The 14,537-nt window shown below is 43.8% G+C and overlaps 2 protein-coding genes across 7 annotated transcripts in view; one reads left to right on the forward strand and one right to left on the reverse strand.

Annotated features, from left to right (window-relative positions):
- Nucleotides 1-14,537, reverse strand: part of MPP7 (MAGUK p55 scaffold protein 7) — a 166,724-nt gene that overhangs the window by 14,253 nt on the left and 137,934 nt on the right. For all 6 annotated transcript variants that reach the window (XM_060192359.1, XM_060192363.1, XM_060192358.1 and 3 more), the window contains one exon: nucleotides 11,594-11,764. In XM_060192359.1, coding sequence (XP_060048342.1) covers nucleotides 11,594-11,764 — 171 coding nt within the window. The remainder of the gene's footprint in view (nucleotides 1-11,593; nucleotides 11,765-14,537) is intronic.
- On the forward strand, nucleotides 1,345-2,341 carry LOC107522673 (cytochrome c, somatic-like). The gene has a single exon (XM_060192364.1). The coding sequence runs from the start codon at nucleotides 1,426-1,428 to the stop codon at nucleotides 1,741-1,743; it is 318 nt and encodes a 105-aa protein (XP_060048347.1). The 5' UTR covers nucleotides 1,345-1,425; the 3' UTR covers nucleotides 1,744-2,341.

Below are 14,537 nucleotides of genomic sequence, written 5' to 3' on the forward strand. Positions count from 1 at the left end.
GAACGAGACTGTAGGTCTCCCGGAAGATCTTGCCAAGTTCCCTGACCCCTTGGCTAGGTGAGGACACAACAGGAAGTCTGCTACTCAGACTGTGAGCTTCCGGATCCGGGATCAATAAGTACCAGTTGTTTACAAGCCTCTGGTTTCTGCTATTTTGCTGTAGTAGCCTGAGCTGACATGTTGAGAGTCTTCGAGCCTGACTAGACTCCACTTAACTTCTAGGAGTGATTCTGAGAATAAATAAAGTCCTATTCCTTGTCTGTAGAAGAGTAAGCGAAAGCACGTGCGTAGTGCCTAACACAGAATCCAGCTTCTTCACATCTTTCCTTCTTCTTCTGAGCTTTGTAAAGAAGGACATTCAAGGTGGCAAGATCACTCAGCCCCAGCAGGGACCTGTTTTACCATTTGCACAGCCCAGGTTCTTTCTTTTAGGGGGGTGGTGAAGGGAGTGATGGCTTCAAAGTCTTTAAGACACAGGCACAGCCTCTCCTCTCCCCTCCCCTTGATTGCTGTGTAGGAGAAATCCCAGAACCCCAATACCCCTTCATCCTGTCCCTTCTTTCCCTTCCCCAGAGTTCTTTGGTTTGCTGCAGCATGCCACACCCTGCGCAAGATTCACCTGTTGTCCTTTACTCTTAAGCTCCACCTATAAGTGAGATCATGTGGTACTGGCTAATTCAACACGACGCCTCCAAGTTCTGACCACAATGCTGCAATCGTTTTTAACAGCTGCATAGTAGTCCGTTCTATATATATGTACCACAACTTTCTTAGCCATTTAACCTGGCTCCCTCCTCACTGGGGGGAATCCTTGGTGCTGTGGTCTTTTCCTCTCTCGTCTTTCTGTCTGAAAAAAAAAAAAAAATCAGCCCAGAGCAGTGAAGCCTGGCACAGATGAAAAGAAAGAAAAGCTTTATATTAATGTTGGACGGTGAACATATACTAATAGGGGGACAGATTATTGTGACTATTCTGACCAAAGACAGAGAGGCTGGAGTTGGAGAAGGCACCTTCCTTGCTCTAAAGCTGTTCCTAGCCCAGTACTATATAAAAAGGGACCTCTCCCTCCTGCTTCTGGAAGGTGTGGTTCCCAGCTCCCTCTGTTTAGCATGTATACTGTGCAATAACCTACTTATGCTGAAATGAGATGTGCCCAGCATGTGGTTGAAGTGAAATCAGGCAAGTGAAGAGACCACCATTTTGGATGTCGCGATCATCCAAGCTGGTGGCGGGAGTGGGGATGCCATGAAGGCTGCCGTTCAGGTGCTGGAAACTTAGAACGGGGCTTCCTGTGAATGCCCACAGGAGCACAGTACAGACATTTGTGAAGACACTTTTTAAAAAGTCACACTGAGAAAGAGCGGGACGTCCGGCTGGTGAAGGGTAGTGCTTGGCTGTCGCACGAGGAGAGAGCGGTTTAAAAAAATGGGTGATGTTGAGAAGGGCAAGAAGATTTTTGTCCAGAAATGTGCCCAGTGCCATACCGTGGAAAAGGGAGGCAAACACAAGACTGGACCAAATCTCCACGGTCTCTTTGGACGCAAGACAGGTCAGGCTGCTGGATTCTCTTACATGGATGCCAACAAGAACAAAGGCATCACTTGGGGAGAGGAGACACTGATGGAGTACTTGGAGAATCCCAAGAAGTACATCCCTGGGACAAAAATGATCTTCGCTGGCATCAAGAAGAAGTCAGAAAGAGCAGAGTTGATAGCTTATCTCAAAAAAGCAACTAATGAATAATAGTTGGCACTGCCTTATTTATTACAGAATAGAAATGTCTCTGACTTTTTTTATGTGTACCATATTTAAATTGATCTCACACACCAGAATTCAGATCATGGATGGCAGATAGAATGCTTTTGTCAGACAATCCTTACTTAAATAAGATTGGCTTGTGGTTAAATGAGTATGATCAGCGTTTTGGATTTTGATAACTCCAGTTCAGCAACTGCAATCACCTTTTTCTTTGTAAAAATATAATTGGATTTGTGCTCAAATTGTCAAAGATGCTGAATGCCATCTCAAAACTTACAGGAGATTGGTTTTGTGTTTAGATTTATATAACTGGTTGACGTAATTAAATACTGTAGAAATCTGTTCACTGTCTTAGAACAAAGAAATATTGACCTTTGTTTCAAGTTGTGTTATTTAGCTGGGTGAAAACAGAGAGGGCTGAAGATACGTTGGCAGTATCCACTTTATCCCTTTGGTCTCAAATAGGCCAATTGAATTAAAATCCCGTGTCTCTAAAATGTTGCCTTTTATGAATGAAAGGCGTTTTAGTGTAATTTGTGTACAATATCAAATAAAGACTATTTAATACCACAAAAAAAAAAAAGTCAAACTGACTAAGGTGGCTAGTGACATAAAGGTGACACTGCTGCAGAAGAGAACTCTGACCTGCATTGTCAAGACTGGCTCTGGTGAGAAAATAAATAAATAAAAATCTCAAACAGATTGTCCAGCATGTTTACAAATGGTATTTGTCTGACAGACTCTTGAATCACTTCTGCTGCTGACATTAGAAATGTTTTAGTTTTTCCTCTTTAAAGCATGGCTCTGAGATCCCAGCCTAATACAGCTCTGTTCAATGTTAAGTCATAAATTTATATTTTCAGGTGACTTAATATTTAGAATACAAAATCTCTTTAGACTGCAGTCAGTGGGGTGGCACAGACTGAGTTGGGTTCATGTGTGAGCTTCTGCAGTAGGGCAGACTTATTTCCCCTTCAACACATAAGTTTTTACCACAACTGATGAAATACACACCCACAGAGACACAAATCGTTTCTCTAAAATTGTGCTTGTTACTGCCAAAGAGAAGCTGAAACAACCACCTTAAGTAGCATGTATCTGCATCACAAATAACAGGCCTTGGAATAATAACCATGAATTTGATGCTGGGAGGTCTTACTTTGTTTCAGGCATGTGCCGCCTGGTTTACATATGCCAGAACTAATCCTCACAACATTCCTCACGAGAGGCATTCTTCTTCTTACTCCCAGGTGAGAAAGCCCAAACGATGGAAGGGTGTGTGACACGGCTAAGCATGCCTCAGAAGTCCGCATTCTTTCCCATTCTGCCTGCCATCAAAAAGAATGGCCATGGAAAATGAACTGGGGTAGCCGCGTGTGTAGTCATGATCTGTAACCTCACTGAGTCGTCCATGCAATTCCAAGCTGCCTACAGTTTAGAGAGAGTGCTGACGATCTGCTTGCCGAATACACAAATTCTAGCTTCTAATCTAGTGATTTAAAAATAAATGCTGACTGCCCTTCTGTGCTATCAGAAAGAAAAAAAAAGATGTCAGTGTATCATTTGGAATAAAACAGACAGAACTGGAGGTGGTTACACACAGTGAAAGAACAGAGGTGACAGACAACCACTAAGTGGTGTCACTCACGTGGAATAGAGAAGACTAGAGCAAACGGACTTGCAAAGCCAAAATGAGTAGCCGTGGTCTTTTTTTTTTTTTTTTTTTTAAAAAGACTTTGCTTATTTTACTTGATAGAACAGAGAGAAATTGAGAGGAAGGGGGAGGTAGAGAGAGACAGACAGACACCTGCAATACTACTTCACCACTTGTGAAGCTTTCTTTCTGCAGGTGAGGACTGGGGGCTTGAACCCAGGCCCTTGTGCATGGTAACAGGTGCACTTAACCAGGTGTACTACCGCCTGGCTCCCTCTTTACTCTAACACACCACCTACATATGTGTGTGTTTAAACCAGTCCTGAGTGACTATTTACTGTAACCATAATGTTATTGTGAAAAGTAATCATATTGAAATCAACAGATTGTTTTTTTTTTTCCTCCTCCAGGGTTATTGCTGGGCTCTGTGCCTGCACCATGAATCCACCGCTCCTGGAGGCCATTTTTTTCCCCCTTTTGCTGCCCTTGTTGTAGCTTCGTTGTGGCTATTATTATTGCCCTTGTTGACACAATTCGTTGTTGGATAGGACAGAGAGAAATGGAGAGAGGAGGGGAAGATAGAGAGGGGGAGAGAAAGACAGACACCTGCAGACCTGCTTCACCGCCTGTGAAGCGACTCCCCTGCAGGTGGGGAGCCGGGGGCTCGAACCGGGATCCTTACGCCGGTCCCTGCGCTTTGCGCCACATGCGCTTAACCCTCTGCGCCACCACCCGACCCCCTACAGATTGTTTTTTAATGACAGTCACGACGTCTACAAAGAATGTGCACAAAACCATTTTTACTTGTAAGTGTCCACCTAGAATTTAGTTGTAACTTAACCTCAGTCTTAAGGCTGATGAGCATCAAACTGGATGACAAACACAGATGACCTGGTGGCTTGCACAGGGAAGGGCAGCCACGGTAAAGACAGTAGTGTCACTCATCCACTAGGGGAGAGAGAGTTCTCAGAAAGATGGGGGCAGGTAGGTGGAGGAGATCAGCCGAATTAGTTTTAATTAGTCACAATGTCTAAATGACAAGTGCATTTTTTTTCCCTCCAGGGTTATTGCTGGGGCTCGGTGCCTGCACTACGAATCCACTGCTCCTGGAGGCCATTTTTGTTGTTGTTGTTGCCTCTGTTGTTGCTGTTGTTATTGCTGTCGTTGTTGTTGGATAGGACAGAGAGAAATCAAGAAAGGAGGGGAAGAAGACAGAAGGGGGAGAAAAAGATAGACACCTGCAGACCTGCTTCACCACCTGTGAAGGGACCCCCTTGCAGGTAGGGAGCCGGGGGCTTGAACCGGGATCCTTCGCTAGTCTTGGCGCTTAACCCGCTGCGCTACCGCCTGACCCCTGACAAGTGCATTTTGATTCGGCCCCACATCCAACCTTAAGAGAACACTGTTGCACTGATCAAGGACTATCCGGATTTCTTGTTGGTTTTTGTACACCTTGGCCCAAATGTAAAAATGACAAATTGCACAGAAAGCTACTGGCTTAAGTGTAGCTTCTAGTATGTGTTTACCTCCAGGGTATCTGCACTGCTTAATGTGAACATTCCTCCACATTTCCCCCCAGACATTTTTATGGTATTGGCCAGACTTGTTACTCGAAGTATCCAGAGGGGGGAAAAATATCTGAATTACTGACGTCTGCAATAAATATTGAACTGCCTTTGTTACCTGAAGAAACACACTTTCTCGTTTGATTTATTGCAAGAAAATCAAACAAAATCTCTAGGTATCCCTCGGATCAGACACGTGCCTTAAAGAGTCTGCTAATTATATTGGAGCACTCCTATTTTTGTCGCTGGGCATAAAATAAAAACCACGCTCTTCTATTTAACTCAAAACCTTATAATGATCATAGAGCGGGTGGCTGTGTTGGGGAGGGGGAAACCTGTTTATAAAACTGAATTTAGTGTTCCCTTGGAATCCAGCTACACAGAAAATACAGAACTAGCACTTCCGAGCTTGTCCTGGTACCGATTTTCTTTCCTAATCCTTTCCGTTTTGCCTTCATAATGGAAGCAAATAGCTACAAATGAAGCATCCATTGTATGCTAAAGAAAGGGGGTAAAGAAAGGGGGTCGGGCTATAAGTACACTGGATTAAGTGCTCAAAGTACAAAGTACAAAGCTCAAGGACTGGTGCAAGGATCCTGGTTCGAGCCCCCGGTTCCCCATCTGCAAGGGGCTAGTTTCACAAGCGGTGAAGCAGGTCTGTAAGTGTTATCTTTGTCTCCCCCACTATCTCCTCCTCCCCTCTCAGTTTCTCTGCCCTATCCAACAAGAATGGGAAAAACGGCCTCCAGGAGCAGTGGATTCATAGTGCAGGCACCGAGCCCCAATGATAACCCTGGAGGCAAATCAATAAATAAAAAAGGAAGAAAAAGAAAAGGAAAGCTTACTGGAAAGAGCCACATCTTTATTTTCCAAAGCAGCTGTTTACACCAGATTTCCACAGACTGACTTAAGTATTCATCTCCTGGCCAGACTCAGGGCACAATAAAGTTAAAAGGTCAAAATAAAATCACCTCAAGTCTTAACTGAATAGGCAAGGGCTTGCTATCTTTAGAGTTTGTTCAAAATCTGACCTTTGGGCTGCTGAGATGTCCTGATTCAAAATCACTGGGCATCTGCCACCTTCTAAAAATGTTATAGCTGCTTCTATCATGGTACTGACTGATATGAATATGCTTTTTGCCTGTTTCCATTAGGATGTAAATTATCACTAAGGCAAAAAACAAAAACAAAAAGTGGGACCAGGCAGTGGTGCACCTGGTTGAACACACACACACACACACACACACACAAACACACCCCTATGTGCAAGGACCCAGGTTCAAGTCCCCGCTCCCCACCTGCAGGGGGAAGCTTCACAAGTGTGAAGCAGGTCTAGAGGTGTCTCTCCCTCTCCATCTCCTCCTCTCCTCTCCTATTTCTCTCTGTCCTAATAAAACAAAGAAATGGCTGCCAGAACTAGTGGATTCATAGAGCTGGCACTGAGCGCCAGCAATAACCCTGGTGGAGATTTAAAAAAAAAAACAAAAAGCTTTTGTTCACTAACAAACCCATGTGCTCAGGGCATGGTCAGTATCCCATAAGTCAGCTGGATGAATCTAACTGTGATTCTACCTATAGAAATTAAGTCTAAGCAAAATCACTTAAGATAGACCAACATTTTTTTTTTCTTTGCCTCCAAGGTTATGGCTGGGGCTCAGTGCCTGCACTACAAACCCACTACTCCTGGAGGCCATTTTTCCCATTTTTGTTGCCCTTGTTGTTGTTGTCGTTGTTGGATAGGACAGAGAGAAATGGAGAGAGGAGGGGAAGACAGAGAGGGGCAAAGAAAGATAGACACCTGCAGACCTGCTTCACGGCTTGTGAAGAGACCTCCCCTGCAAGTGGGGAGTTGGGGGCTCAAACCGGGATCCTTGCACCAGTCCTTGCACTTTGTGCCATGTGCGCTTAACCCACTGCGCTACTGCCCGGCCCCCTAAACCAACAATTTAAGAAGCCAAAACTGTAAGTCTAATAAAGATCATATTTACTGCTTATGTATAAGGGTTATACTTTTAAATCCATTACAAACTCAAGTTCAGTTAAGACTTCTGGGGGCTCACTGTTGCCTGTGTATAACCCTCCACAGTGACCCTATTAGCTTTCAATCCAAGTCTGGCTACTGAGTCCTGGGAATTCTAATAAACGTATCAGCATTTGATTCTGAGTGACTGCTTTGCTATTTTACGTGGGGAACCTTTTCTTCTGCCATAGTTTTATGGAAAAATGAGGACGGGCTTATAGACGTCTGTTTGTTCAGACCGTCTCGACAAAGCCGTCTTTGGGCCACGCATATAATTCAGCACAAAGGCCAGAAGAGAATTCTTCAATGCTCAGGGTAGAAATGTGAGATATGCAGAGTGATTTATGATTACTTTCCTCTTATACCCCATAACCAGACAGAACAAGTCACAAGTTCTCAGAATATCCCCAAGATGAATTTTTGGCTTTTGTGTTACAAGCCAACAGAAGCTGTGAAAAGAAAAGCCACGAAAAGTTGTTTCAGTAGCTTTTAAAATCTGAAGCTTTCTCCCCCCATCGCCTCCTCCCTACACAACATGCACATCACCAGACTATCTTCAAAATTGCCACACTTCATGACTTTTAAAGATACGGCTTATGCAGAAAATGTACTAGGTGACGAACATTTGGATTTAGCAGACATTTGGAAAATCATTTTAAGTGTAGGAAAGAGAGTAACAAACTCACCCTCACTGAGCATTTCAGAGGCAAAACTGTGGCCCTGGAATAGCACTGTCAAAAATGCAGGGAAATTACTCTTCAAATCCAAGTTCCAAGTCCCTATTACCATATACTTACCATGCTTAGCACTTGGTTCATTTTAATTTCTTGAGTCCAAGAAAAAAAAAAATCATGTAGTACTAAGTGGTGGGTATAGAGAAAATAACACGTGACCCTCCTTGATGATAGTCATCACGTAACTTCATGCCAAATACCATTTTTCACGGTGGCTTTGAAGACTGAGGGAGGAACGCATTTGGCTTGAAGATGCCCACTGTGCTTGGTGCTTGTCCTCCTCACACCTCCCTCTACATGACAGAGAAGCCCAGCAGCTATTTCCTGTTAGTGATTCTGAAAACTTAACAGTTAATTCAGGAACAATCCAGCTGTTTGCTCACTTCTTCTAGGTGATACACTGCTACCTACACACACACACACACACACACACACACACACACACACACAACTCTGGGGTTTGAAATTAGCAGAAATCTACTCATGTTTGGATATCTCATGTTTCTCAATTGTTGGTATCTGAGTCCATGTGTAAAAACTTCTGACTAAATCCTCAGTAGGCACCAGGAGTTGGTCTAAGTTGTTGCAAATGTTTCACTTAGCCCCCAAACAAATCAAGAAAGCAGATGCTCTAGTCAGCCTCGTTTTTCAAATAGAGAAGCCCAGGGAAGAAGCCCAGAGAGCACTGGAACCCCAGCCCTACCTGCCTCACAGGCTCCAGTGGACTGATTTTCCCAAACAGTCACTGTCACTACTGCAAGTGGTCCCTGTGAGAGCAGAGGCGTTCTCGGAGGTGAGGTCACACACATCTTTGACCACAGTGGCCAGCTGCCCCTGTATCCCACTGGGGAAGAGTCATGCTCCACAAAAAGGCCACCATAGGGCTGGGGGACACACCCTCAAGGTCAGTCAGGGACACCAGCACTGTGACTCTCGTCTTTGATTGGACAGGAATTCTCGATTTGACAGGCTTACAAAGCCTACCTTTAGCAAAATCCGTGCTCAGAAATTTGAATTCATGTATCGTTCGAGCACTTATTTGCATGCATTGTGTATGACTTTTTCTATTTTTCATATAGAGACATAAAATCTACTGTTTTTTTACTTTTAAAATACATAAAATCTACTGTTTTACATAAAATCTACTGTTTTTTTTACTTTTGTGAAGTTTTTTTTTTTACTTTTGTGAAGTTCTGGCATAGGAAAGTGCCAGGGATCGAACCCGGGCCCTCAGGCATGCAGTCCCATGCTCTGACACTCTTAAGTATCTCCCCAGCCTTCATCTGAATCTAATATGTAATCTAGATAGAGGGGCAGATAGCATGATGGTTATGTGTAAAAGTCTCTCATGCCTGAGGCTCCAAAGACAGAGCTGATGAGTGCTGTTAAAAAAAAAAAAAAATCTAGCATGATGGAAAGAATGAGATGAATATTCCCGATTCAGTCTGTTCTGTTATAGTGTATGGCATGAGGCCAGCAACTGCTTCAAATAGTGAAACCAAGTATGAAAGGAGTTTCAAATATATCAGTTAAGGGAGTTGGGTGGTAGCACAGCAGGTTAAAAGAAGCAGGTGGCACAAAGCACAAGGACCCGGCATAAGGATCCTGGTTCGAGCCCCCGGCTCCCCACCTGCAGGGAAGTTGGCTTCACAGGCGGTGAAGCAGGTCTGCAGGTGTCTATCTTTCTCTCCCCCTCTGTCTTCTCCTCCTCTCTCCATGTTGGTATGCTTTTAAAAACCTCTTCTGTTTCATTTGGTTTAATCCCCCCTGCTTAACACTATTCTAATTACATAACCACTTCATTCTATTTACATAACCGCTGTTAACAAGCACCACCCTCCCTCCAGGGCATTGGTGGTTCAGTGATAGAATTCTCACCTGCTCCGCCCCCTCTCCTTGTCATACCCTGATTTTCACCAGTCACTTTTCTCTCCACCCTCTCTGCGTCACATCCTGTTCACACCCTACTTGGGAAGTATATATAAAGACAACATTGTCCGTTTTAGTTTGAGTTTAACTTAGCTCGGCTTAGATTGCGCTGCGTCCTGCATGAATAAAGAGATACTGCCTACAGCTCAACCATGAGTCCCTGGTCGTCTGTTACCTGCCCGTGAAGCCAGCCCGGCGAAAACAACATCTCCATTTCTCTCTGCCCTATCCAACAACAACGATAACTACAATAAAACAAGGGCAACAAGAGAGAATAAATAAATAAATAAATAAATAAATAAATAAATAAATAAATAAAATAATTTAAAAATATACATATCAGTTGATCAAGACAGATGAACCCAACCTGTAACAAGTATCACTGAGCGGATCCAGAGGAGTGAAGTGATACGAAAGCACAGAGTTTCCAAAGGTCAGTGTAGTGCATGCGTGATGACAAAGTAGCCAGTGGAAGTGTGATGCTAAGAGAAGCAGAACGTCAACAGAAATGGCAGCAGCCAGTCGGCCATCGCCAAGCAAAGAAGGCAGTGAGGACGAAGCCTGTTTCAACGGAGCAGCAAGGCTGGGCAAACTCTGGTCTCCCTCCCTCCGTCACATCATAAACAGCAGAGTGAGGTGACTCCGAGTGTCAGGTGCCCTGTGAGTCTGAGAAGCCCTGGAGGGGCACTCATCAACGCTAGGCCCCATTTGTGCTTGTAGGCACAAATGACCGCCAGTTACTGCTGGGCATGGTGACGTGAGATCCACCACACCCGGTGGCCTCTTTTTAAATTTTTTTTTTTCCTTTCATCTTTTTTCTTTGGTAAAGAGATCGACAGGGAAAGGAGAGGTAGAGAGGGAAAGAGAAAGACATCATTCATGAAACTTACCCCCATGCATGGGGACTCAGGGCTTGAATCCTGGGCCTGGTGTACGGTAACACGTGCACTCCTCCAGGTGCACCATCACCCAGCCCCTGCTTAGAAGTCTCATCTTACTGTGTCAAGGAATGCTTGTTGCCAGGGATGGGGGAGACCCCACATACCCGCACACTGGATTTGCGTCTGGCAGCCCTGAATGCCATGTGCTTCAGCAGTCTCACTCGGAGGGAGGGTTCTATCCCAGGGCTGGAAGGATGTGCCCACCTGAAAGCTAAGAGTGCCTACAGAGGCTCTGCTTGCCATCACCGACAGCCTGTGGCAACCCAGATGTCCTTCAGCAGGAAGCCAAGGGACACCACACAGTGAAGCACCCGTTAGCTCTAAGGAGGGAGCTACGGATTGAGGTGGCAATGCAAATCAATCTCGAATGCGCCAGGGCTAGGGATGGGGGGACAGGAACAAAGGTGGAGCTGCTCTGGGTCTCGATTGTGGCGGTGGTTTACACCACGGTAAAAAACAAACACCTCATCACAGACCCCTGCAAGCGTCAACCCCCCAGCTTTGACCCTCCTCAATCGCTATCGAACAGGCCATGGCCCGTGCGCCGCTATGTTCCATCGCTGGGGAGCCAGAGACAACCTGAACTGCCCCTGCGGCTCCAGACAGACTATGACCCACATAGTCAATGACTGCCACCTCTCCAGATTCAAAGGAGGTCTTGAAACTTTACATCAGGCTCAACCTGACGCTGTTGACTGGCTACGGAAGAAGGGCAAACGCTAGAAGAAGAAGACCACAGTAAAATGTATGTTTACTCAGCTCACGGGATTTCCTTCCCCTTCCCTCTCCTAGACATTTCCAGAATGCCTTCAAGTCTCCTGAAAGTCATCTAAATACAAAGACCCAAAGATTTCATTTTAGAGGCCAAACTGCAGTTGTCCAAGAGGAGATGGGTTTTTAGCTTGAACATATATCCAGTCTCATGCTTCTGGAAGTCAATCACTTCTAAGCTCACCTTTTCCTTAGAATCGTGCAGGAAAGCAAACACTTACCAACCAAGACCACGAGCCTGTACTTCTCATCCGTTTGTCGCCTGTATGGCATCACTTCCTCGTAGGTGGGCACATCGGCCGTGTCATACTGGTCGCTCTTCTTGCATTCGTACATGGATTTGTTTGTCTTCTTGTCTTTTCTACTAAGACGAAAACTTCTTCTAAATCCAGCTGCAGATTTATATACATATATTAAAAAGTTTGTCTTTAATAATAAGAACCAAGAAAAGAAACCCTTCAAAAACAAATTTCAAACCTTCAATTTGGGCTAGGTCCTACTCATAATATTGTTCCAAGTTCATTTAGAGAGGGATAAAACGGATACCGCCACAATCTCATCAGAGAAGCATCTCAGCACTGAACATTATAGTTATCATCTAAATTCCACTTGGCCCTATAAACCAGAAAGTGTTCCTCTGAAAACGAATCAAGTAACTTACACAGTAAAGCAAAATAAGGAAGTCACAAATTCACGACTGAGCATACTGAATTCACCGATGAGCATACTTGGTGGGAAAAAAAGTTAAAAGTACTGTAAAACATTTTTAAAATAAATGAATTCCAGCATTCACAAATACTGGCTTCTTTTATACATTATTCTACGTGTAAGCTAACCACATACCTGTGGCACAAACAGCATCTATTGTAAACTAAAAAGAACAACGAATTAGGGAGAACACAGAGTCAACCAAGGCCATAATGGGACAGGGCCACTGAGGCAGCCTGTCACCAGAAGTGGATTTTTATTTCAGGCTCCAGGAGATGGACTGAGCAAGTGACCAAGTTTCAAGGGCCTTTCTCCTATGGAAATTCGATGGTTCTATCATTTGAAAGCCTGCTAAAATCTGGAAGTCAGTTTTATAGTCCCAATTGTGTCTGAACAATGTGTCATGTGACCTTTTGCAAAATGATATATTTTAAAGTATTTAAATAAATTGCTTTTAACACCTTCTCCAACTTATCACTGTGGCTTAACATGTATCTGAAATAGTTTCGGCAAGTTTCTTTTCGGCAAGTCAACTTCCTTTTCTTTCTGTTCGCTTTACATGCTGTTTCATTGTTCAAGTGATGCTTACTACACACCATTCAAGAATTTCAGCAGACGGACACGCAGTAATTGACTTAAGTATCCTTTAGACTCAAAATCCAGATGTTTAAGAAAGAGAAAATAAAACACTATATTCTAGATCTGCTTCACAGTGCAGAACAAAATGCAAGAACATTTTAATACACAAAAGTGTTTGCTCTCTAAAACCATCAATTGAATTTTATAAGTTAAAAACATATATAAAACAGATCTATCAACAATGTATTTGAGTACTATAACTGGTTTATATAAATCTTGGGAAACAAAAAGTGATTAGTAATAGGTAATAAAATACAAAGTAAAGACATTAAAAAGTAATTATTAGTGACTGTGGGATTATATGTAACTCAGCTTCTGGATTCAGCTTAGCAAAGAACCTAGATTCCAAGAATAGAGTGACAGACATTTCTCTAGTAAGTTTCTGGATTCAAGAGCTGTTCTGACTTTGAGGAAATATAGTATATTTAAGAGAAAGAATTTAAAAAGGATTTGAGCCCAGAAAGATAATCAAATACTTTTTAACAGAGGCAGAAGGGAGAGTCTAGAATACAGCAAACAAGGGATGAAACACATCAATATTTTATTTTGAAAAGGACAGATTGAAGGGAAAAAGCAACAGGGCAAATTACGCCACCCTGGTTCTAAGATAAAGAAAAGAGGTGTCAATTCTAAAATCACATGCAGAGAGAATTCAAACCTTCAGGCAGAAAGTCAAGAGAAAAGTTGTTTTATTATTACTTTTTGCTTCCGAGGACCTGGAAGAAGGCTCCCTTGCACCCCAGACTCCTTCCAGCTCTGTATCAGAAGAAGTCGAGATCTTACAGTCTAAACCAACGCTCAAGCACAGCGGTTCTCAGACAAGTGCCTCTGCCCAACTTGCAGAGTTTGTTATACCACCCCACCCCATCTCATTTCTGCTGCCTGCGATGCCTGGTCCAGACCGGAATGATTGTGAGATGGCGTTGAGTCTAGTCGACAATGTGGCACGAAGTTTTTGCTTTTCGATAGTGGTATTTCCAGGTTCCCACAGTTCTTGCCTGATAGGAAGTAATTATAGATCCAGGGATTCCTTCACTAGGTTCCTCCAGTCACAGCAACCTCATAGCAAAGGACTGGACCTAACTAGGACACAACACCTCTGCTGAGCAGAACACCTGAGAGTACAAAACTGATCTTTCTCATCCCAGTTCGATCCACAACGTCAGTGAAAGGGCTCACCTAACTGAGTCTGACAGTTAACTCAAATCTTTACTTAATCACAGACAATGAAAAGAGAGCAGAGGAGAAGAAAAGGCTGTTGGCTGTCTTGTGTGAGATGCTAGGAATGCCCGAGATGGAGGTTTTAGGCCATGGGAGCAGGTGCACCATGGAAGGTTAACTAAACTGAAGCAAAAAGTAAAAGACAATACAGGAAACCATACTGTCATTTGTTTCGTGTGTGTGTGTGTGTGTGTGTGTGTGTGTGTATGTGTGTGTGTGAGAGAGAGAGAGAGAGAGAGAGAGAGAGAGAGAGAGAGAAAGACTGCAGTTGGGCTACTCAGACTCACTTTTTCATTTAGAGAGGAGACACCACAATACTGGAACCTCTTCGGTGCCCTAGCGTCTCCCTTGTGGTGGTGGGCCCTGAAACAGGACAATGCACATAACAAGTCCTGCACCTTGCCTATGAAATATCTCTCTGGCCCCACCATTTCATTTCCTTAAATTTCACCAAAGCAAGTAAACACAGTTGGTGTTTTCACCAGAGGGAATTCTAAGAGGCTGACTAAGGGACAAAATACTGCGCACACAGCCGTTTCAAGCTGGAATGAACTCTGGCACCCCTCTAGGCCGGCACAGGTGCCAGCCTCCCTGTCC

Source organism: Erinaceus europaeus, chromosome 6, assembly GCF_950295315.1.
Source record: "Erinaceus europaeus chromosome 6, mEriEur2.1, whole genome shotgun sequence".
Lineage (NCBI taxonomy): Eukaryota > Metazoa > Chordata > Mammalia > Eulipotyphla > Erinaceidae > Erinaceus > Erinaceus europaeus.